Below are 24,526 nucleotides of genomic sequence, written 5' to 3'. Positions count from 1 at the left end.
GCCACTTTACACAATCCTCACCCTGGTCTGATCAGCCATAACTCAGTTTTTTGGTAAAACAGCTGATTCTCCCTCAACTTTGCCATTTCTCAGTTTGGGAAGATTTGGGATTTTATCAGTTTGGTGTGATTCACCAGCTGCAATCCTATCTGTGCATAACAAATCTATGCAGTAATCCATGACCATATTATTATATCCAGGATGCATTATTGCAATGCATTCTATGTGGGTCCACCTTTGTAAACTACTTCATAGAATCAAAGAATTGCAGAGTTGGAAGGGACCCAAGAGAATCTCAACTGAAGCATCCATGACAGTATCCTACCTCTGCTGCGAAACCTCCAAGGAAGGAGAGTCTACCATCTTCTGAGGGACACCGTCCCACTGTTGAACAGCTCTTACCATCAGAAAGTTCTTCCTGATGTTGAGTTGGAATCTCCTTTAGAAGCTTCAGCAGATGAAGAATGCAGCAGCCTAGGTGCTGAAGGTAGCGAAACGCTCAGACTACATTATACCTATTCTGCATCTGCTGCACTGGCTTGTAGGCCAACTCAAAGTGTTAGCAATAACTTTAAAGCCTTTGTTTGGTTGGGGCCCTTCCCTCATATAAACCTGTCATAGGAATGTGCAAGAATATCGTTTGTGATTAAGCCCAGGAGAAATGCTTCCAGTTTCTTAATAAAATATATTTTAAACATCTTATGTTTTATTTGGATTTAAATGTTGTAATCTGTACATAAATAAATACTCATTTTGGGAGTTTAAGATTTTCAACACAAGATTCCCTTAACCCCTGCTCTGAGCACCCTTCCTATTGCCAGCTAAATTTTGCTTCATATATTAATGTTGATATGCATGAGAACAGCTCAAATGAAGAGATCATATGCAGAGAAATTTTTACCTTCGGATTGGAAGATGACATTGCTGGCTTATTTTCTGCCACAAAATTAGTTTTTGTTTCTTCATGCTCTGTTGTTCGCAAGCCATTGTGCAAAATAGGTTTCTCCTCCTGATAAGCAGTCCCTTCCGATTTTTGCAGGGAGTTAATAACACATGTAGGTTTGATCTAAGCATGACATTTAAAGACTGGTTCAAAACTTCAAACTTCAATACAATATAGGCAATGAAATTCAGCAACATTTAAATATAATGAAATCTCACTGGGGTGGATTTAAAGCATTTGAACATGCACCAGAAATTTGAAATGAACATATATATAGCCTTTAAAAGTCTGATTCCTCATATGGCTTCTATAAGGAGCAAATGAGGAGTAAATGTCTGATGGCCTGATACAGGTTGTGTGGGGGCTTCCGGTTTGCTCACGGATCAAAATGGAGTGCGGGATCGTTTCTGCTGAGCGATCCTGAGCTTTGCGAGGGTAAAAAGAAGTCTCGCTAGGGCTCCACGGACCTCGAAACCCAAGGATAAAATCCTTGGAGACCAGGGGACTCAGCTGCGTTTGGGGGCGACTCTCCAGCTCGGAAACCGCTAGAAGAGTCCGGAGGGAGCAGGATAAAAGTAAAAAGGTATAAAGAGAAGGGAAAGTTAAAGATAGCTCAAAAAGCAAGCCTAAAGAAAAGGAGCAAGGACATCTGCTTGAGCTGGCAGGAAGACAAAACTAGAGATGCTGATAGGAAAATGAGGCAGAGCAGTCAAAAGAATCCTAGAGCATTCCTTCTTGAGTTGCTAGAGCAGCTAGGACTAAGCATGGCTGCTACGTAGCTCTTGTCTGCCAGGAAAATAGCTCACAGATATTTAGGAGGAACTCTTCCTTCAACCCCCTCAAAAGGTGAAATGGGTTACCCGCCTTTTTTCTTTAAAAAAAAATGCTTATAACCATTAACTGAAGTATGAACAATGGCTTATGAAAATAAAATGAACCCTCTTACCGGAGATTTGGAGGAAGCCAGTAACTCTCCTTTAAGTTCCTCAATTATATGCAACAAGGCTGCAACTGCTTCATCATTTGAAGGAGGCCAGTTAACTGTTCTGTTAAATAAAGGGTAGGAAAAAAAGAAATAATCCAAGTAATTGTAGACTCCATTGTTGTCCCATGGAACAGACCTGTCTCTGTATATACAAAGCCTGAGCCATTTGACATTAAGGCAGCATATAAAACAGAAGTAATTCACCAACTGTATAAGGAATAACATTTCACCAGTAAAAAAGTACTAATGTGTTTTGATGAAAGTAATGAAGGCATCACTTTTTTCAGGCACACCTTATTTTTCACGCTCATGTAGACTGAGCATATAGGATAAGCTGGGGCCTGAAAGTGTCATGAACTGCCATTCAGGCCTGATTCAGACCATTGTTTAGTGTTACATCAGCACCAGCAGGTGCAAACTTTGAGCTGCTTTGCATCACGTGTGCGGATACAAGCGTGTGTGTGTGTGTATTCATATTCCTTATTGAAGGTAAAGCAGAAAAATGAATTTTTTAAAATGTACGGTAATAATAGTTTAGGTGCATTACATTTGAATTGGGCCTTAGGGTCAAGACTCTTGTTGACATGCAACAGTTTTAGGATTTTATCCAAGGAAACTAATGTTTCTAGTTGGTGCAGATAAAATGTCCAATTACCGTACTAGGAATGGTTAAGACATTAGTAACAAATTACAGAAACCAGGACTCATAGCTGTGGTGGTCCCTCAGTTTTGATAAGGTATTTCAAACATGAGAAATACAAAATTGGTTTCAATTAAGATCAATGTAAAATACTCACCGCTTTGTAGTTTTATATATGAACTCAGAAAGATAACCTGCAGCAATGAGCAACTGTTCTCTGATGTTTTCTAATTTCTGCTGCTCCACATGGAGCATTACTGTGTCAGTTGTGAAGTTGGTGTAATGGTTTTTTGAAGAACATGGAGGAAGTTCATCTTGATTTTTATGACAATTAAGGTATCTTTCCTGTTTCTCCAAGTGTTCTAGAATCTGTTGCAAATCCTTTATTCTTCCAGTGTTCTGCCAACGTTGCAATTCCAACTCATGCTATGGGAATAGAAGCATAGCTATTTGAAATATTTAAAAATTAAGTAGCACTTTGCAATGCACACAGGAAATAATTCACAAGCTGTAGGAAGAAGTTAGTATCTAAGCTCTTCCATGCCATGAAATTCGTTACTAACAAGATGCAGTTGGGGGGGGGAGAGGAATGTTATTTATGGAAGTGTTTGGTGGGAAGGGTGCTGCTGCAGTGAGCAACAGTGAGAGTAGTGGGTTAGCTTTTCCAGGGCACCCACACCACCCTTCTTGTCCCCTGATATGTGGTACTGTCAGGAGGCCAGGTCCACAGGGCTATCCTTCCCTCTGGGCCGCTACTGGTTCTCTGAAACACACTTTTCTATGTGTTCACTATTAAATAATTCCTTAACTCACCTGAACCCTCATTTCAGGTTCTCCCATTTATACATTCAAAGTATAAAAGGCTAAAAAAATCTGAAAAGGGGGAAGGCATCCTGGTAAAACCAGTGTGGTCCTGACTTGCCCCACATTTATCCTGGGATGAGTAATCATGTGAACTGTACTTACTATTGATACGCAAAGCTGAGTAAGGTGCAACATTCTCCACAAACACCCAATGTGAACAATCCAAATTAGGAAAGCATACAGTGGTACCTCTACTTACAAATAACTCTACTTACGAATGTTTCTAGTTACGAATGGAGCTCCGTCCGCCATCTTGGATGCGGTTTAGATAGGATTTTTTCTACTTACGAATTTTTAGATAGGGTTGCTTCTACTTACAATTTTTTTCTCCCAATGCATTCCTATGGGATTCAACTTACAAGTTTTTTCGACTTACAAATGTGTGTTCGGAACGCATTAAATTCGTAAGTAGAGGTACCACTGTACTGGTAAAAAAATAATCTTTGTGATGTTTTTATTGTATCATAGGGCAGATTATTGAGATAACAAATCCATGGCTATAAATAAGTAAAAAGGCCTCTGAATTTTTTAAAGCCAGGGCTGAAAAAAGTAAAAAGAAACCACATGTTCTTACCAGACTTTCTCCAGCTTCCTGTAGTTTGCCAAATTCTGTTTGTTGTTCTTGCTTTATTTCTCTTCTTTGCTCTGTCCCTCTTTCCTGCTCCCTCAGTAATCTGAGAATAGACTGCAATTGATCCCATTTCTTTCTCATTTGTATATCTTTCTCTGTCTGTATCTTCAAGGCATGGATAATGTCCTCTTTTTGACTTTGCAGAGCAGCCTGTGCGGCCTGTAAAGAGGTGTGGAGCTCTTGTTCTTTCGGAGGTTGTTCAGAGGGCACCTGCATTTCACCCATTTGCTTCTTTGAATCAAGTACTTGCTGCCGCGTCTTCTCAATTATGGCTAAAAGATTCCTAGCATGGGACCTCTCTTTGTACAACTGAGCTTTCAGTTCCTGCAATGAATCGTTATGCGTACAAGACCCACATTCATTTATTCTCATGCTCAGCTGTTCTGTCAAAATACGTTCATGTTTCAAAGCACTTAAAAGTTCTAAACTGCGATTCTTCTCAACATCTTCATTTTTCTGCAGTTCCAAGAGTTTATTTTTATATTGGGACAATAAAGCTTCACAGCGAGAATGTTCAATCTCAATTTCTTTACGGAGATTACTGTTTGCTGACTGTTCATGCTCTAAAGCCACAGACAGTTGGTTGTTTTGAATGCACTGTAGTTCCAAGGCAGCTTGCAACTCCTGTACAGAAGAAGGAAAAAATCACTACAATTACACAAGACTTTCAATGTCTGAGAGGAATTCCAGTTTGTAAATTAAAATTAAAAAGCAGATTCTGATCCAAAAGCCCACAACTTGCTAATTCTAACTAAATTATTGGTAATTTGATTTTTCCTTAAGTCATGGACATGACCAGCGACAAATCAAATTTCTGTCTAGGGTGGAGCTTGATGCCTCAAACTCAGCAGGTCACCCATAGCCTTTTAAACAATGTGTATATATCAACTCTGTGCAGAAAACCTGGGACTTCCAAGACCAGGCTGTGAATCATGGACAATTCTTCTTGACATTAATTATATGTTGACATTCGCAAAATAGCATGGTACTTCACATTTTCAGGAATGAGCCATGCACTGCAAATATGCATGTTCTGTTGTACCCTGGCCATCATTTGTTGTCCATCAGTTTGAATACTTTTAATTTAGAGAAAAATATGTTTTGGATTATTGAAAGTTAAATTGATATTTTGGGAGAGGAAAACTGCATGCAATTGGAAGTAAGTTTTATTCACATTTGAAATGTTTTTGTGTGTTTGTTCAGTTTTTTGGCAATAGGTGTGTAGGTATAATCAATACCCTAATTCAAAAACTTATGTTGTGTGGTATGTCTTTCTAAGTAAGAGGTATGTGGTCCATCTTGTTTGAAAATCATACATGAAAATCATACACAGAAGCTCTTTCCCTGTCCATACAAGTGTGGAGAAAAAATAATTCTCTGTGTGTGTGTTTGTGTAGAGACAGTGGCACTCTCCACACATGTACTGTGCCACCAAAAAAAGCTTTGTACAAGTCCTATTATGATAAAACAGCAACATTAAAAATTGCAGCCCCCCCACATTGCAGCTCTACAAAGTTAAAATGTTACTAGCCATGACTGCCACCCACCTATCAAGCAATATTACTGGTGAGGCAGTGGAAGGACAAGGTTTAATTCTGGATTGGCTGTTCCCCCTGTGTACTTCTCCTTCAAGCAGGTGGGGTGAAGGAGTCTCACTGCTGCCTTACTTACAGAAGCAGAGCTGCATCAAAGGGCAAGTCCTTTGCAAAAACAGTCTTCTCCTGAGTGATCTGAGTGATCAGGCAGGTAGGAGAGCGATCTGAGTGATCAGGCAAGTGGGAAGGAACTCCTCTACTCAGCCCAAAGTTTAAGCAGAAGCAGGGGGGAACGCTGCTTCAAAGACCACTTTTCAAAGGGCTTTAAGACAGTCCTCTGGAGGCTATTTTAAACCCTTTGCAAAGATCCCTGCCCAGGAGCGTAGGAAGATAGGGGTGGTGGGGGCGGCACGCCCCGAGGCGATCCCATGGGCGCCATCGCCGCTGCCCGCCCCGCCCCAAAACGCCCGCCCCGCCTCCAGAACGTGCGCCACGTCACCGGGGGCAGCGCGCCTGCTCTCCACCCCCGGTGGCGGAGCATGAAGCTCCTCCGCTGTCCCTGCCCTCCCTTTTCCAGCCTCCAACACTGGAGTTTAAAGGGGGAGGGCTGAGATTGCAAAGCTGAGCAAGGGATATTGACAGGTGGACAGCCCCACCCATCTGTCAATAATTTTATTCGTTTATTTTGTTCATAATATTTCTCAGTCGCTTTGTCTTGCCCAGGGCAACCAAAAGTGACTTACAATGAAACAAATAGGCAATAAAACACATAGATACATTAAAACCATGAGGAAAGAGAAATACAATAAAAACATCCCAACCACTTCTAAAAGGCCACTAATAGTTAAAAGGCCGACGCATATGAAAGAGGGCGTTAACTCCACAAAGGGAAAAAATCTGTTTGGATTTGCAGAAATCAGTTTCCTTAAGAAATAGGAGTGTCAAACGATATGTAAAAACAGAGATAGCATGGATTGAATATACACTCTGCGACAAAAAGAGGAGAGTATGCTGATGGAGATAACAGGAAGTCCAAAGATAAAATTTACTTTCTTTTCTTTTTTTTCTCCTTTCCCTTTTTTCCTCTGGGAAAGGAGGATTAGAAATACAATACGAAAAACTGTAACAAACAAACATAAATGTATATGTGTATGTATATGTATACAAGCATGAAGAACAATGTTCAGGTCTGGTGATGGGAAAAAATAAATAAATATCATTTAAAAAAAAATAGTTAAAAGGCCAATTCATTTGCAAGGCAATCCTTTGCAAGATGCCAGAAAAGCCTCCCTGGGGAGAGCATCATAGCTGGCGAGGAAGCCTATTCAGCAGAAGGGGAAATCCCTGGGAAAAAGGGAGAACTTGGCAGCTATGGAGAGCATCCCACAAGGGGGAGCCACCAGTTCTCGTGTTGCCATCCTCCGGACCTGTCATGGAGGAGGCAACCATGGAAGGGCCTCTGATGATAATCCCTGGGTCTGGGTTGGTTCATATAGAGCAGGCGCCGGCAATGTTTTCCGGCCGTGGGCCGGATCATTCCCACGGACGATCATCAGTGGGATGGACATGCGCAGAAGTGATTTCCGGCGCCGCGCTGCACATGTCTGGGGCGCCAGAAATCGCTTCTGCGCATGCCCGGAAGCCAAAAATCATGCCTGCGCAGAAGCGATTTCCAGCATTTAATTAATTGAGAAATTAATTAAAGGTTATGAATATTTGATGATTATAGGTTAAGAATAATTGATGATTATAGGCTAGGAATATTTGAGGGATAATGAAGAGGAAGTGTGGTTGTTAGGTTGTGACAGAGTGGGAGTGGGGTGAGAAGTAATAATGGATTATTTTCTGATTGGCTAAGATGGACCGAAACTGGATTGCTCTATGGAACTTGCTGAACCTTCTGGGAGATTCCGAGACCAGGGGAGGGGGGGGCAGAATTAGATGTAAGTGTTTAAATGTTACTTATGGTTTCCTGAAAGCAGGATTTAGAGGCATGGTAAAACAGAAAACATAAGCTTGAGTACCAAGAAAGGCTATAATTACCCCACAAGATTTTACCTCTATTGCTTTTGACTTCTCTTCCTCTTTTAACTTGTGCTGATGTTGTTGTTCATCTAACATGTGCTGTAGTTCTTTTTCTTTAACTTGTTCATTCTGGAAATCTTGAAGAACAGCTGTCATATCTTTCTCCTTATTTTCCAGTGCAGAACTGCAACATACAAAAGTTCTATGCATTTTTCTTTTGAAAAAAATCTGCTAACTTGCATCTTTCTGTTTTTTCAGCAGACATGCAGCTGTATCCAACTAAGTTCTACTGAGAATAATCCACTAAAATTAACAGACCTAGTTAGCCACCCCCATTTATTTCAATGGATCTGCTCCAGGTAAAACGAACACCTGGACACAACTCAATGCCTTTAGTAACTGAGCAAGAAGAAAAAACAATCAAGTGTCATGGTTTCTAGGACTAAGGTGAAACTGTAATGCTCCCTTGTTATTTTTGCTATTGAATGCTGGATGTTGTTCAAAGTAATCTTGTTATATTTATAGTATTAAAACGTATTGTTCTATATGTTATTATATTTTTGTTTTGCTATGTCATTATGAAATTGTTTGCAATGCATCTGTTTCTTTGTTGTGGGCCTCTTTGGGCAGGCTTTTTGTGGGAATACGAATAAATGAATGAATAAAACACTTCATATAGTGCTTTTTATTATGTCAGGAACAACACTTCTTAACTTTTAACATTTCAGCACAGGTTGGTATAAACAGTGAATTCTCAAGCTGAAACACTTCCTATACTAGAGTCCTAGAAACAAAAATCAGGAAGGGACTCTGCAGTTGAAACCCCAGGGACAGGTGGAAAGGGGAACTGGAATAAGAAATTTGTGGCAACAATTATGATTTTTAATGCTCTAGCATTAAAAACCACAACTAGAGGTAATGGGTAGGTAAAGGTACCCCTGACCGTTAGGTCCAGTCGCGGACGACTCTGGGGTTGCACGCTCATCTTGCTCTATGGGCCGAGGGAGCCGACGTTTGTCCGCAGACAGCTTCTGAGTCATGTGGCCAACATGACTGAGCTGCTTCTGGAGAACCAGAGCAGCACACGGAAATGCCATTTATCTCCCCGCCGGAGCAGTACGTATTTATCTACTTGCACTTGATGTGCTTTCGAACTGCTAGGTTGGCAGGAGCTGGGACTGAGCAACGGGAGCTCACCCCGTTGTGGGGATTCAAACCACCGACCTTCCAATCGGCTCAGTGGTTTAGGTACATTTAGGCAAATACTGAAATGCAAAAAGTTGTTAGAAGAGGACTGTTTGTAATACAGGAGGATTGGGGTCCAAAGGCACCCCAGAACTTAACTGAATGTCTCCAGTATGATACAAACTGAGAACAGGAAGAACTTCACATTTACATGGAAATTGTAGCTGTAGATTGTTCTAAACGCAAACCAAACTGCCCTTAGAAGTCCTTACCTGTACTTAACTATGTCTTTCTGGAGGTCCTGTAGGGATTTTTGGAGCCTCTCATTTGTTTGCTTGCTTTCACAGAGATCTGATTTCAAGTTCGATATTGCACTGTGTTCCTGTTTCAGTAGTTCATGCATCTCAGAGGCTTTCTCTTGTTCACTTTTTAGAGAGGCCTGCAAGTCACTTGTAATGGATTTCTCCTGCTGAAGTTTATATTCCAGTAATTCAACTGAGAACAAATATGAAGTTACAACAAAATTAAAAAATTAAATCCATTCCAATAACTTAAAGTAATTTCCCCCCAATATAACTTTTTAAAAATGACAAATGAAGTGGATTTTTAAAGGCAAATAAATGCAGTATGTATTGTGACATTTCTGGATGAAAGGATCTGTTGGCAACACTTTGCTTCACTTTCTGTTTTCCCATACTTACTTCACATTAGGCTGTAAAAAGGCTGCCATTCATTACTTTCAGATTTCAGCTATCCAAGGCACATTTAATTTAGAAGGCCGATTCAATAAACCAGATTCAGTGCACTGCTCATGTAGATTTTTAGCTATATGAAATTTCACTTGACCAAATGAAATAATAATATATGAAGGATTTATGCAAGTCTGTATGACATCACCATCATCCTTCACAATTATGTGTAAGAGACAAATTATCAGTTTCGGAACTCGTTTTTCACAGAAACCCAGCAAGAACATTTGACCCATGCTTTTACTGGTGAAGTTAAACAGGTATGAACATTCTCCAACAAGTGACCTTCGGTACCAACAGTGCTTGCCTTATCTTTTATGGCCATTCTTAGCAGTGATGTAGAATACTTTGTTAGAGCATGCATAGAATTCTACCAGTGTCTTCCTGAAGAAGCTTAGCAAGAATCTTTCAGTGGGGAGATACAGGAACGGCTCTATGACAAGCCAATGACAGAAAACCAAATGGCTGGTAATTCTGCATTCTAATGTGGTATAATTCTGACAATGTATCTGGCACTTAGGTTAAAGAGGGTAGAAACTTCTTTGGAGAAGCTTCTAACTCCCTGAAGTGTTCTCAGGCATATGCACGATAGTGGTGTCAGAACATCTGGCATACCAAACCCATAAGGCAAAAAATGAAGGGGGGGGGACCACACAGGGTAATTGTGTTGGTACTTCCTTTTCTTCTTACATACAGAATAAAAAAATTCCTTCAGTAGCACCTTAAAGACCAACTAAGTTTATATTTTGGTATGAGCTTTCGTGTGCATGCACACTTCTTCAGATACACGGTGCATGCACACGAAAGCTCATACCAAAATATAAACTTAGTTGGTCTTTAAGGTGCTACTGAAGGAATTTTTTTATTTTGCTTCGACTCAGACCAACACGGCTACCTACCTGTTCTTACATACAGGCGAGTGGGAGTTCATCCCCCAGATGCACTGCGTCTGTTGCGGAGGGATTTACTGTCACAGTGCAGTAACCATACTTGATTCTTCATGAGTGGAAGACAGATGGCCATTGTATTTATTTCGTGCTTCTGTCCTGTACTTTTATCTTGTGAACTACCCTGAGATTTACACATGAAGGATGGTATATAAATTTTAACAGCAATGAAGAGGAAGATGAGACTGAGATAAGATATGATAGCCATCTTCACATATCTCAAGGACTGTCACATGGAGCAAACTTATTTTCTTCTGCTCCAGAGGATAGGACTCAAACCAATGGCTTCAAGTTACAAGAAAGGAGAGTCCAACTAAACACCAGGAAGAACTTTCTGGCAGTAAGAGCTGTTCAACATGGAACAGACTCTCTCGGGAGGTGGTGGTCTCTTCTTCCTCAGAGATCTCTAAGCAGAGGTTGGATGGTTATCTGGCATGGATCCTTTGGTTGTGTTTCCTGCACTGTAGTTGGTTGGCCTAAATGACCCTTGGGGTCCCTTCCACCTCTACAATTCTATTATTCCATGATAAAAGTGTTTGCAAAATAAAGATTAAAGATATAACTCCTTGCATCCTGTTTCTCAGTCAAATGAAGGAATGGTAAAAAGGAAGTAACATTTTGTAAACTTCCACAAGGTACTACCTTGCCTTCGAAGTTGATGTTCTTGTTTACTCTGATGATTCTCCGTATTTATAAGTGTTTCTTGGAGTTGTTGCAGCTTCTCCTGACTTTGAAGATGCATCAGTCGCAACTCTGCTTCAAGGTCCTGTATTTCAGTAAGCAAGCTGTTTCTATCTGAAGAAAGAAGATGCTCCAGAACTAGCTTTTGCTGTTGTTCCTGAAATGAAAACAAGTCCATTTTACACATTAAACAACCTATTTCAGTTTCTTTGAGGATGTAAATTCTTACAACCAATCCTTTAAGCTACATAACCAATTTCCAACCTAGCTTGTTATCTTAGGTTGGAAATTGGTTATTGTAGCTTAAAAGGATAGCCTAACTACTGGATCCTTTGCTGTTACTAGAGGCTCAGGTGGCCTCGGTGGCGTGGAGTGCCTTCCATCGGCTTCATCTGGTGGCCCGGCTGCACCCCTATGTAGACAGGGAACGTCTAACTTCTGGTAACCTGGTAACCTGCTCTGGTAACATCAAGGTTAGATTATTGCAATGCATTATACATAGGGCTGCCTCTGAAAATGGTTCGGAAACTTCAGCTAGAGCAGAATTCAGGGGTCAGGTTGCTCCCCGGAGCAAGACGGTCTTGAGCATATTACACTGATCCTGGTCCGGCTGCACTGGCTACCAATTAGTTTCCGGGCCCAATTCAAACTGCTGGTTTTGGCCTATAAAGCCTTAAATGGCTCAGGACCGCAATATCTCAAGGACCGCCTTGTTCCATATGAAAGACCCTAAGATCATCTTCTGGGGCCCTTTTTCATGTGTCGCTTCCACAAGAGGTCCGCAGGGTGACAACATAATAATGGTTCTTCTCTGCAGATTCCATCTGCTCTCCCCAGGGAAGTTCACCTGGCGCCTTCATTATACACCTTTAGGCGCCAGGGGAAAACGTTCCTCTTTAACCAGGCCTTTGACTGATCTGCTCGACATCCTATGCCCTTTTAAAATGTGGTTCTTTGAAGGGGGGTTATTGCCTCGTTTTTATTTTGATTATATATATTGCGGTTTTTATGTTGATCTTTTCTGTGAACCACCCTGAGACCTCCAGGTATAGGGCGGTATATAAATTCAATCATTAAATAATAATAATAATAATAATAATAATAATAATAATAATAATAATAATGGATGCTTGCTTTTTTCCTCCTTCCTCACCTTTCCTTTTCCTTATGTGTCATGCCTTTTCGTCTGCCTAAGGGCAGAGACTAACAGTTTTGTAAGCTATTCTAAGAACCTTTTCAGATAACGTGCTGCGTGAAATTATTTGAATCAGGAGTGGGGAACCCCTGGCTTGTGGGTCTAATTAAGCTTGCCAAGTCTCCCCATTTTGGTGGTCAAATTGGCTAGCTAGGCCCACCTACCCTACACCTGATATCATATATGATGCTAAGTATGCGGCAGGTAAAATTGCCGCTGGGCCAAAATGTGGTGAACTGATTGGTGGCAGCTGCAAAACCCTTTGCATGATGCATTGATGCCCTTACAACCAGCCGATTTTTAGCACAGGGATCTATCTCTGCAAGCCTCCTCAGGTGGGGTCAGCTGCACAAGGGAGTTGCAGCTGACCCCAGGAATCCCATGTGCAGCTGAGGGGCTAGAAGGAGTGTCTTGGATTTAAAGGGATTCCTTGTAAATCATGGGTGGCAGTTAATGGATTGAAGTTGAATCCTGACAAGACAGAAGTACTGTTTCTGGGGGACAGGGGGCGGGCAGGTGGGGGGGGGGACTCCCTGGTCCTGAACAGTGCCCTTAAAGGACCAGCTGCACAGCCTGGGGGTCATGTTGGACTCACAGCTCTACATGGAGGTGCAGGTTAGTTCTGCATCCAGGACAGCTGTCTGCCATCTCCATCTGGTATGCCAGCTGCAACCCTACCTGCCTGCACACTATCTTGCCAGGGTGGTATATGCTCTGGTTATCTTCCAATTGGTCTACTGCAATGTGCTCTACATGGAGCGACCTTTGAAGGTTACTCGGAAACTACAACTAATCCAGTAGGCAGCAGCCAGACTGGTGACTGGGAGCAGCCGCCAGGACCATATAACACTGGTGCTAAAGGAGCTACACTACCTCCCACTACATTTCCGAGCACAATTCAAAGTGCTGGTTATAGCCTTGAAGGAGCGTCTCCACCTCCATCGTCTAGCCTAAACACTAGGGTCCGGCTCCGGGGTACTTATGAAGGTTCCCTCACTGCAAGACATGGAGCTACACAGAACCAGGCAGAGGGCCTTCTCTGTAGAGGTGTCCCTCCTATCAGGTATCAAAACAGATAAACTACTATTTGACTTTAGAAGACATCTGAAGTACAGGGAAGTTTTAAATGGTTGATGTTTTATTGTGTTTTTAATAGTGGTACCTAAGGTTAAGTACTTAATTGGTTCCGGAAGTCCATACTTATCCTGAAGCGTACTTAACCTGAAGCAAACTTTCCCATTGAAAGTAATGGAAAGTGGATTAATCCGTTCCAGACGATGAAAAACACCCCCTAAAACAGCAATTTAACACGAATTCTACTGTCTAATGAGACCATTGATCCATAAAATGAAGACAATAATCAATGTACAGTGGTACCTCAGGTTAAGTACTTAATTGGTTCTGGGAGTTTGTACTTAACCTGAAGCGTACTTTCCCATTGAAAGTAATGGAAAGTGGATTAATCCGTTCCAGTACTTAAATTGAAAGTACTCAACCTGAAACGTACTTAACCCGAGGTATGACTGTATTTTGTTGGGAGCTGCCCAGAGTGGTGGTGGTAGTAGTAGTAATAATAATAATAATAACTAACAGGATGCATTTCTTGTCCAGATTTCAGAAGGCGAATATTACATAGTAAACCAATAGAAAATTATCATACTTGTTGTTCCACTATATGTTCCAGCTTTTCTATTAATGATTCTTTGTCTCCAGATCCAGGATTGCAAAAATGTGTCTGTAAGTAGCTTTGTAACATGTTTCGCTCCTTTTCCAATACACACTGGACTGCTTGAAGTAGGTCTCCTCTCCAGTCAAAAAAAGCAGATGTATTTTCCTACAAGACAGGATGGATAATCAACAATAAATCACAATTCCCATTTCTCACAAGATTGGAAAACTTATACATTACAATAAAAATACATTACAATAAAAAACAATAAAAATACATTACAATAAAAAACAAACTAATCTAAACAAAAATACATCAAAAAGAGAAAAAAGCAAATAGCTATTAATATTGAACAGTCATAATAAAAACCAGTTAGTCCCACAATTGACCTCTAAACTGAATCAGGGAGGAATTGCACTAGCACTGTTTGCCTTAGAAGGACTAGATGTTCCCATCTGTCTCTACAGAATCTTCCTTTGCCAGACTCATTCTGAACTGACTGGGATGCAAGCGCTCAGCTTTTTAGAAATCACCAAGAAGAGATAATACAGTTGTATCTCAAATGTCGAATGGAATTCATTCTGGAAGTCCATTCGACTTCCAAAATGTTCGGAAACCAAAGTGCGGCTTCTGATTGGCTGCAGGAAGCTTCTGCAGCCAATCGGAAGCCCCATCGGACATTCAGCTTCTAAAAAAGAGTTCGCAAACAGGAACACTCACTTCCAGGTTTGTGGCGTTCAGGAGCCAAAATGTTCACGAACTAAGCTGTACGAAAACCAAGGTATGACTGTAGTTGCAGCTGTTGTTAATGGTCTCTAACTCAAGTAAAATTATAAAGATATCTGTATACCTTGTCTTCTTTATCTGGTACTTTGTTGAGGTAATTCTTCAGTGACTGAACTTTATCAAGCAAGGCTAGTCTTTCTTTTTGCCACCCCTCCTTTGATGGAGATTTCTGTACATTTTTTTTATCATCATGAGGCGGAGATTTTTCTGACAAAACCAGTATTTTGTAGCTCTCTTCAGATACCATCTTCAACACATTCTGAGAAGGAAGCAAAATACTTCAAGCTGATGATAGCAGGTAGCCCACAGTCCTCAAGACATTTACCACTTGAAACTGTTCTGCAGTTTGAAAATAATATAGACACTGCAGGCAAAGTTCTTCAAAGGAAACAAAATCCATCCTGCAACTGGCAAATATTACATAAGAAACATAGAATCCAATACACAATCAACTGGATTTAGTAGACCAATTATCCAAGATGGATCTTAGCACAATCCTACCACATATGTAGGTAGTACCGAATAGAGAACAGTCCCACCAACATTTCGGCAAGGCACCTTCGTGAATGACTATTGGTTTTCTAGGACCATATGTGGCTTTTGATTACACACTAATACAGAGAAAGTAGGAAATAAATCCTTGAAAATCTGTTACAGAAAGGTAAATATGACTTGATAGAGACTTGATGGGATGATCTCCATGACTGGAATGTAGCAAGTGAAGGAAACAGCTTGATCCAAAAGTATAAATGCAAGAGGAAGTGAGACAGAGTAGCAATATAGGCCAAAAAACCAAAAACCATGTGAGCTGAGAGAGTTAATAGCTCAGCAGTCGTCCTGGATCATGGGGTCTGTGACGTGTCATGTAAACAGGAAACAGGAAGTATCTGTGTGATTGCTGTTGTATCTGTAATATATGACACCATATGTTTCTGTTCTTTTTGTTCGTGTTGCAGTTTCCAGCCGAGATGGACCTGAACTCCCCCGGCTGGAGTTGCCTTAATAAATCTTCTTTGTTTTAATGAACAAGGAGTCAACGTGAGTTATTTTTCACAGGCATAGAAAGCTGGATAAGACTTTCGCTGCTACGGACTGTTATCTAAACTGGGAAGGAAAATTCATGGACCATTTAGAAACAAGACTTGATATTTGGAAGCGTACTGGGCTGAGTATTTGCAACGCTTCTACAACACAGCTAATAGTTGTCGTAGGCAGATCGATTCTCTGCTATCCTTCTGCCTCACAAAGCTGCGTTTATTGTTGTTTACCAATTGGATAATTGGACAACATTCTACAATAGGCCAAAAAACCAAGGAGCAGGACAGAAATCCATTACTGTAGAGAGCATCTGGGCAAAACTAAACAGGAAAAAGAAGTATAAAATGACAGTCACAGTCTAGCACAAACCACCAAAATAAGGAGAGGATGTGGATGATGCTTTCCTGAAACAAATATCAGATTTTTCATGCAAGGAAGAGTTATTAGTAATGTGAAATTTCAACTACTTCAATACCTCTTTGGAAGACAAATTTTGCTAAAGCACGGAATCTCTCAAAATTCCAGTTTTACTGGTACCCTGTTTCCAAATTTAGCACTCCAGCTTGTGAAGAGATGAAGAGAATCAAATGGACATGCACCAGAGAGAGCGAGGGGCTTGGCACTGTGACTCTTTTCTCTCTAACTGGAAGAGTAAAACAAGCTTGAATCCAAATAGCTGATTCAAAATATTGACAAAATTCCCCACCCCAGGAACCCTTGTGCCAAGTTTTGCAATGATATCTTGAGCAGCATCCAAACACAGAGAACAAAATGAACAAACTATTTTCCACTCTCTATATAGCGTGTGTGTGTGTGTGCGCACACACACACACACACACAGAGAAGCTGAAATTCTGAAAGGAAATTTTTCAGCAGAAAGCTAACATGTTACATAGCGGAGAGAAGGACATCTGAATGAGCTGAATGAGCTGTCAGGAAAAACAGAACCGATAAGATGCTGAGAAAGAAGGAAGGAGGAGCATTCAAATGAATCATAGAGCTTCCTTTCAGGGGTTGCCCAGCAGTGACTGTAGGGCTAGTCTGCCAGAAAAAAAGGAGATATTTTCTGTCATTTATTCAAATCAACTAAGGAATATGTCATACAGTATTTTAAATATTGCTATTTCAATTTAAAATTGTGGTACACAATCTCATCCAGACTTCCTTTTGTGCTGGGCTTTCCAGGCACAGGTCTATGCCTTAAAGCTCTATGTCTTAGCAGTTGTTTTTGTCTCTGCGCTTTCCCTAGGAAAACCCACATTTTGCTGCTAAAGTGGATCGAATGGCAATCTGTGGAAAACCCGATTGCTGTTTTCTCTGATTCAGCGATAAAACGTAGAGTTTTCCAAGAGAAGTGCTGGGACAAAAAATCCCCATTGCTCAGACATTGAGCTTTAAAGCCTGAAACACGGCACAAAAGGAAGCCTGGGTGAGCTTCAAGTTGCCCAACAATTTCCTTACCCACATTACCTTCAACTGTTGTGAAAACACCTCTCTTTCTTTTCTTGCTGGTTCCGTGATATCTGGAGCAATTCCAAAGCACTGCAGATAAGTCATGACCTTGCTATCGTGGTGTAAAATAGTTTCTGGATCTTCTTGATTAATCTGAAGAACTAAATCTGAACTAGTATCTGACAAACAAAACGGCAAGAACGCTCATATGACTAGGGTTCGGTCAGTCAACCAGCTACAAATCTACTTAACTGTAACATCATCTAGCCCAGGCATCCCCAAACTGCGACCCTCCAGATGTTTTGGCCTACAACTCCCATGATCCCTAGCTAAGAGTGGTCAGGGATGATGGGAATTGTAGTCCAAAACATCTGGAGGGCCGAAGTTTGGGGATGCCTGATCTAGCCTAGCATTAACTTATCACATTCCCAGAAGAATGGCTAGATACTTTTGGCACACCCTATCTTCTTCTTAAGGTAAGATACCAGGCTGTGTACTGCACTTTACCAATCCAGAGATGATGACCTTGTTCAACAGTGCACTGAGGACTTCTGCTAGGTGGAGTAGAAACCATAGAGTCTGGATTGCCCTGGCTGTGTCCAGGAGGCAATGGGGGGCAGGGAGGGTACTAGATCCAAAGGGTTCAAGACTATGGGTAGATGCTCATTCTCACATATCTGATCAGTGCAACTAGGGCTACCAGGATCATGAATACTATGGGTGAAGAGAACAGGACAAAAGATAAAGTGCAAGTGGTACCTTGGTTTACGAACTTAATCCGTTCCATAAGTCCGTTCTTAAACCAAAGCGTTCGGCGTGCTTTCCCATAGTAGTGGGGGACTAAATTTACAAATGGAACACACTCAACAGGAAGCAGAACATGTTCTGCTTCCAAGGCAAAATTCACAAACCGAAACACCTACTACCGGGTTTGCAGCATTCTTAATCCAATTTGTTCATAAACTAAGCTGTTCTTGAACCAAGGTACCACTGTATACAAACTCTATTTAGCTTCAAGAAATAATGCTAAATAATGCTCCTGATGAGTTCTTCAACCTAATAATGACTTTTCCCACCTTTAGTAGGCAAGCTCAAAGATTTTATATTACAGAAAAAAGTTATTGGTCAGCCAGCTTTCATTGCTCAAGCTATCATTTTAGCTTGTTTTTTTAATTGTTTCAGTTTCTAAGACTAAAATTTGTTCAAAATCACTTAGCCTGCAAGTGACAAGGCTTGAGAGTGGCTCTATTTCATGGGACCAGGGAAGTCTCCTACAGAAATAAGTACAGGATACCCCCAATTTAGTAGTTAATCTCTACCTCCTGGGGGAGTCTGCATGCCTAAGACTTGCTCCCCACGTGACCCGAGGTAAATCCCAGAAGCCAAGCCACACTGGAGCATGCCCACTGAAATCACTTATAGCATGAATTCATTAACTCACTGCTGCCATACTCAGTGCTTGCACCCTCACGTCTGGACATCGTTGATTTTAGATCATCTTGCAGCTTGGATTGCGACAGAGTGAAGCCTTCAGCATCTCTAACCTATATAGAAATGAATATACAAAAATACAATGAAGTCCTAGCTTCATTAACAAGTCCCCTACAGCAACAATGGACGTACATATTCTGCTTTACGTTTTCCACAGGAATGAATAACAGTACCGTATTTTTCCGTGTATAACACACCCACCCATATAACACGCCCCCTATTTTTGGGGACTACAATTTTAGAAAATGGGAGGAGATGGCCCAGAGTTGTTGAGCTTTTTTGGGGGTGGGATGCTTATTGACGTATTTTGGAGGGGGAATGCTGAAAAACATTCACCCGACTGACAAACGCTACAAAACGCATGTGCAGAAGACGCAACAGAGTGTCTGCCAGCAAGCCAACAGCAGCCGGCATTTGCATGCCTGACTGCAGCAGCAGCAGCAAATCCACAGCAACACTTGTAGCAGACTCCATTCTCCCACCCAATTGCAGCTGACAATCAATCGCCAGCCCCCAGAAATCACTACCCGTGTACAAGAATACCCCCCCCCAATTTTTAAAATTCTTTTACAGTAAAAAAAACCACCCTCGTCTAATACATGGAAAAGTGTGGTAATTCTTTTAGGGTTACACCTCACAATACATTTTGTACAACTATTACATTAGTTATGAATACTGAATCATAAATATAAGTGCAGCTTATATTTTAAAAATATTACCAGTGCTCAGGAATGAACAAATCCCACACCATTTAGTATTTTGAAGGAAAGCATTGCTGTTCAAACAAACCCCCAGCCCCTTCAAGGACACGACTGAGATAGGTGATCCCAGCATCAGTGCTGAGGGAACAGGTTTGCCCCCATTCTGGTGCCCACCAAAACACAGATTTCGTTTTTCCCACTGTGATTACCACCAGATGACAAACCAGGCACAACAAATCCTATCACACTGAGTTTTCCACTAAAATGAGCCCCACGTATGTATAGGAGGCCATACGCACACTTGAATATATACCACATACAAAAAAGTTACTGAATTTGATATTAATTGCAGAATAAATCAATTTGAAAGTATGTTTGGGCATCATGGATTCGCAAATGATACCCTCCTGATCAGGAAGAAGCCCAGCCACACAGAAATCTAGGGAAGGGTAATAGCGCAGAGCCCTGTCTTCAATGTGGTGGGGGAAACATTCCTTTTTTAAATAATTATTTTATTAAGTTTGATAGCAAACACAAAAATATGCAGAATATACAGAACTATACAGCACCCTTGCCCACATGGCCAAAAACAAAAAGAACAAGAGCAAAAGAACAAAGAACATTCTCTGCCCAACCTGTCCTGTGTTTGGTTATCTGGGTTCTGCAGTCCTAGAATAGGAAAATAAGCCTCTTTTTCTTAGTGCTTATTGTATCTCTGCTTGACAGTGGACAGCATAGCAGAGATGGAAAAATATGATGCTAGACAAGTCTGATTGGGGGAGAAATGGGTCTGCATCATAAGGAAATACTAGGTCAGTAAGTTTCTCCAGCATCCCTGAGCACCCCGGGGCTCTTAACAGATGGGAGAGAATCACTGGCCTTTCCTTGTGGGAAATGCTGAGAGCAAGTTTCCTTTCCCAAGTCATGCTTAGTTTTAAATCACTAATATATCCGTGGCTTTCTTGGTCACTCAACCCCTTAAGAGCAGGCATCCTCAGACTCGGCCCTCCAGCTGTTTTGGGACTACAACAGCCATCATCCCTAGCTAATAGGACCAGTGGTCAGGGATGATGGGAACTGTAGTCCCAAAACAGCTGGAGGGCCGAGTTTGGCGGTGCCTGCCTTAGAGCAAGTAAGAGATTTAGCAAGCAGCAGTGAAATGTTTTATTTCCATGCCTTCCTGCTCCTCTACTCCTCCAAGGGAGAACCATTCAGAAAGGTATACTGACTGCTAACAGGTTTGGTTTGGTATGGTCACTGTGGAAAACACAAAGCTGGATCAATTGAAGTGCTGGTTTGCTCTGTCAGCGATGCTCTTATGACCCACATGCTTTCTCCACATCATCCCTCAATAAATATGTGGCTAGCCCTTTTTTGGTTCAAGCGCTGCATCCACCCAGGGGCCATAATAAGTGGTGGGTGTGGCCAAATGTGGGTGGTGCCACGCACACTTTCTCACACACACACACTCAACATGTGTGCACACACAAACACAGACACATAGCGGGCAGTACAGATCAGTTGAGGAGGGTGTGCTATGCCAACGCTAAGGCTGAGATTCAAAGAACCAGAGAACTAAAGAACTGGTGAATAAAAAAAGCTCAAGAGATCCAGCACTTAGCCGACACACATGATGCACAGTGTTTCTTTAAAGCCACAAATACCATCTATGGGCCAATAAACTATGGTATAAGCCCCCTTGTGGGACAAGAAGCTACAGTTAGAACTAGATATGGAACAACTGATTGGTTCAAAATTGGGAAAGAAGTACGACAAGGCTGTATAGTGTCTCCCTGCTTATTTAACTTATATGCAGAATTCATCATGCGAAAGGCTGGACTGGATGAATCCCAAGTCGGAATTAACATTGCCGGAAGAAATATCAACAACCTCAGATATGCTGATGACACATCCTTGATGGCAGAAAGTGATGAGGAATTAAAGAACCTCTTAATGAGGGTGAAATAGGAGAATGCAAAATATGGTCTGAAGCTCAACATCAAAAAAACTAAGATCATGGCCACTGGTCCTATCACCTCCTGGCAAATAGAAGGGGAAGAAAGCTATTGTACTACCTTACTGTATGCTTGTTAAACCAGCGTTTCTCAACTGCTGTTCCGCGGCACACTAGTGTGCCGCGAGACGCTGGCTGGTGTGCCGCGACGTGCGGCGACGAGAAGGGCGATTTGCATTGTCATGTGCCTGGTGGCCGCCAATAGCCAACACTGACCCACCGGAAAGCAATATTTCTCCTCCTCTTTCCCAAAGCTCAGTGCAAACGAGCCTGGCGGCCGCCAATAAACAACGCTGACCCGCCGGACGGCTTGTGAAGCCTTATTACAGGAGATTGCAACCAACACAGCAATTGGCAAGTGTTTCTTACAGTCATAATTATAGTCAATATAGGGCAGCACAGAGTTAAATTTTTTAACTTTTTTAATGGTGGTGTGCCTCGTGATTTTTTCCACGGAACAAGTGTGCCGTGGCCCAAAAAAGGTTGAGAAACACTGTGTTAAACATGAACCACTTATAAATGCCATCTCCAACTCCTCGAAAGATTCCATTAACCGTGTCTCTACAATTTTTTACATATCACTCGGGAAGACAGTCGAACAAATGCCAGTGTACTGGAATTAACTGGAAGCAAATATCACCAGCTTCGTTAGACTGGTCATGTTATGTGGATGCCAGATCGTCTTCCAAAGCAACTACTCTATTCCAAACTTCAAAATGGAAAGTGTAATGTTGGTGGTCAACAAAAGAGGTTTAAAGACTCTCTCAAGGCAAATCTAAAAAAAATGTAGTATAAACACCGACAATTGGGAAACACTTGCCTGCGGGTGCTCCAATTGGACAACAGCCTTACCAAAGTATCATGGACTTTGAAGATACTCGAACTCAGGATGAAAGGGAGAAATTTGCTAAGAGGAAGGCATGTTTGGCAAACCCCTCACCGTGATCAACTCCCACCCAGAAACCTATGTCCCCACTATGGAAGGACGTATGGATCCAGAATTGGCTTCCACAGTCACTTATGGACTCACTGTTAAGATCATGTTCATGGAAGACAATCTTACTCGGCTACGAGTGATTGCCAAAGAAGAAGTTATCAACCCTTCTCTGCTCAAACGCTCAATCTGATGACTGGAGGGAGTTGATTTGCGTCCTCCTCAGGGCGCTGCACTCTGCCTACGCCTGCATTGTGTCTACTTTAGTTTTTCTCTTTGGTCACCAGGATTGGCAGGATCTTGGAGGGCCTAGATGAGACCTCTGAACTGCCACCATTGCATTAATCCCTGAAAAAGTGGTCTTATGTTAAAATACGATACTAAAATATTTCTCACAGCGGGTGAGATCTCTCTAAGAATAATCCATTGTTCACTTCAAAGGAACCTCATTTACTTTTCAAAAAACTAGTCACTTACATATAATTGATTATTAAAAGGGCACTGCAACGTTGACCACAATTACCTTTACTTTACTGCCTGGAGTTCATGATGAAATGATCAAATCTGGCTACTATGACACAGTACCTATTATTCTTTGCTCCTTTTGTTTCCATGGGAATGGCTGAGGGCACATGACTCAGCAATAAAATAATATGTGTTTACAGAATAATCACTTACTGAAATATTTTCTTGCACACCATTGTAGTCAGTTGCTTCTAGGAATGCCGAGGCTGCAATGTGGAGACTGGAATGTGGAGACTGAAGGAGATATGCTGCTGTTTTTTCACTGCCATTAGAATAGGAAATTGGGCACCCCAACAACCCTGCGATGTCTCCCTGGAGGACTGAGGAATCTGAGCACAGGCTTGCAGAGCCTCTGCTATCAACTTCTGAAAAGGGTGTTAAAGGAACACTTATTTGGAGCTCCATGCTGTTATTCTGTTCTCGCATCATCTCAGGTGAGTCCCATGAAGTCTTATCTGTGACCCTGCTTTCAAAGTTTTCTGATATCTTTTGACTGAATTGTGTGCTTTGAAAAACATGATTAAGTTGCAACATTTGTTGAAAAACTAGCTGTGGATCTTGATGTTCTTTAATAGCATTTGTTATTTCTGCTTCATGAACCAGAACCATTCCTTGAAGATGTGTATCCTGAATAGTAAGATTTTTACTGGAAGACTTCAGATTAGTCACAGTAATATATTTTTCCTGCAAAGAAGCACAAACATTTAGTAACCTGCCATAACATGAAACCACTGAACCTTAAGGCTGAGACAAAACAGAGGGAGGGTGTTTCTCGCAAACATTTTTGCTGCTAATAAAAGTCCATCCTTTTTATCTGTTGGGGGGGGCATGCTCTAAGTGGGTCAAAAATGTTTGCATACCTCCCAACACACATCCCATCAGTGAACCCTTCCCTAGCATTTAGGTACTGGCAATAGCACTCCAAAGTGAGCCTCTTTGCAGCTTTGCTCAGCTGTTCCTTCTGCATTAGCTTTAGTCCAGACTATTATTATTATATATTAAATTATTTGCCCTTCATCCAACTATCACAAGGTGGTTTCCAATATAAAACCACAAATATATATACCATAATAACAAACAAAAACAATAGCCCCCACCCTGGTTAAAAAGGCCATAGTTTAATTATTCAAAGCCCTGGGAGAAGAGGTAAGTTTTTGCCTGGTGCTTAAAGCCTTCCACAAGTGGGGAGCCACTGCAGAAAAGGCCCATTCCTGTGTTGCTGCTTTCCTCCCTGCTCACTTACTGAAAACAGGCTTTGAATGTTAACTGCTTACATTTCTGGGCAGCATGAGTGCACCCTGAAGCAGCAGTGTTGGCAGCAAGGGCTGGACCGGTGGGGCGAACTCCCCCTACCCCCATCCCATGCATGCCAGGCGGCAGTGGCACGTTATGCTCATCAGTACCTTGTTATCCCACTTTGTTTTTGCACACACAGACAAGAAGAGTATCTCCAATGGTATCTTTCTTATTTCCCCAGGTTTGCAGAAGGTTCTCCCACCTGATTTCCACTATTTCTCCCTTTTGGATTCAGGCTCA

At 41.6% G+C, this 24,526-nt stretch overlaps 1 protein-coding gene across 4 annotated transcripts in view; it reads right to left on the bottom strand.

The window, feature by feature from the left end:
* PCNT (pericentrin) overlaps positions 1-24,526 on the bottom strand; it is an 87,623-nt gene that overhangs the window by 5,569 nt on the left and 57,528 nt on the right. For 3 of the 4 annotated variants that reach the window (XM_060282515.1, XM_035139836.2, XM_060282517.1), the window contains 12 exons: positions 23,144-23,674; positions 18,767-18,869; positions 17,344-17,504; positions 14,900-15,094; positions 14,041-14,214; positions 11,147-11,342; positions 9,081-9,303; positions 7,657-7,807; positions 4,007-4,687; positions 2,726-2,994; positions 1,890-1,989; positions 902-1,066 (listed from right to left, as the gene is read on the bottom strand). In XM_060282515.1, coding sequence (XP_060138498.1) covers positions 902-1,066; positions 1,890-1,989; positions 2,726-2,994; positions 4,007-4,687; positions 7,657-7,807; positions 9,081-9,303; positions 11,147-11,342; positions 14,041-14,214; positions 14,900-15,094; positions 17,344-17,504; positions 18,767-18,869; positions 23,144-23,674 — 2,949 coding nt within the window. The remainder of the gene's footprint in view (positions 1-901; positions 1,067-1,889; positions 1,990-2,725; positions 2,995-4,006; positions 4,688-7,656; positions 7,808-9,080; positions 9,304-11,146; positions 11,343-14,040; positions 14,215-14,899; positions 15,095-17,343; positions 17,505-18,766; positions 18,870-23,143; positions 23,675-24,526) is intronic. The other variant, XM_035139842.2, reaches the window with a different exon arrangement.

Source organism: Zootoca vivipara, chromosome 1 (assembly GCF_963506605.1).
Source record: "Zootoca vivipara chromosome 1, rZooViv1.1, whole genome shotgun sequence".
Taxonomy (NCBI): domain Eukaryota; kingdom Metazoa; phylum Chordata; class Lepidosauria; order Squamata; family Lacertidae; genus Zootoca; species Zootoca vivipara.
The sequence above is the reverse complement of the archived record's forward strand: the minus strand, read 5'-3'. Positions and strand labels throughout refer to the sequence as shown.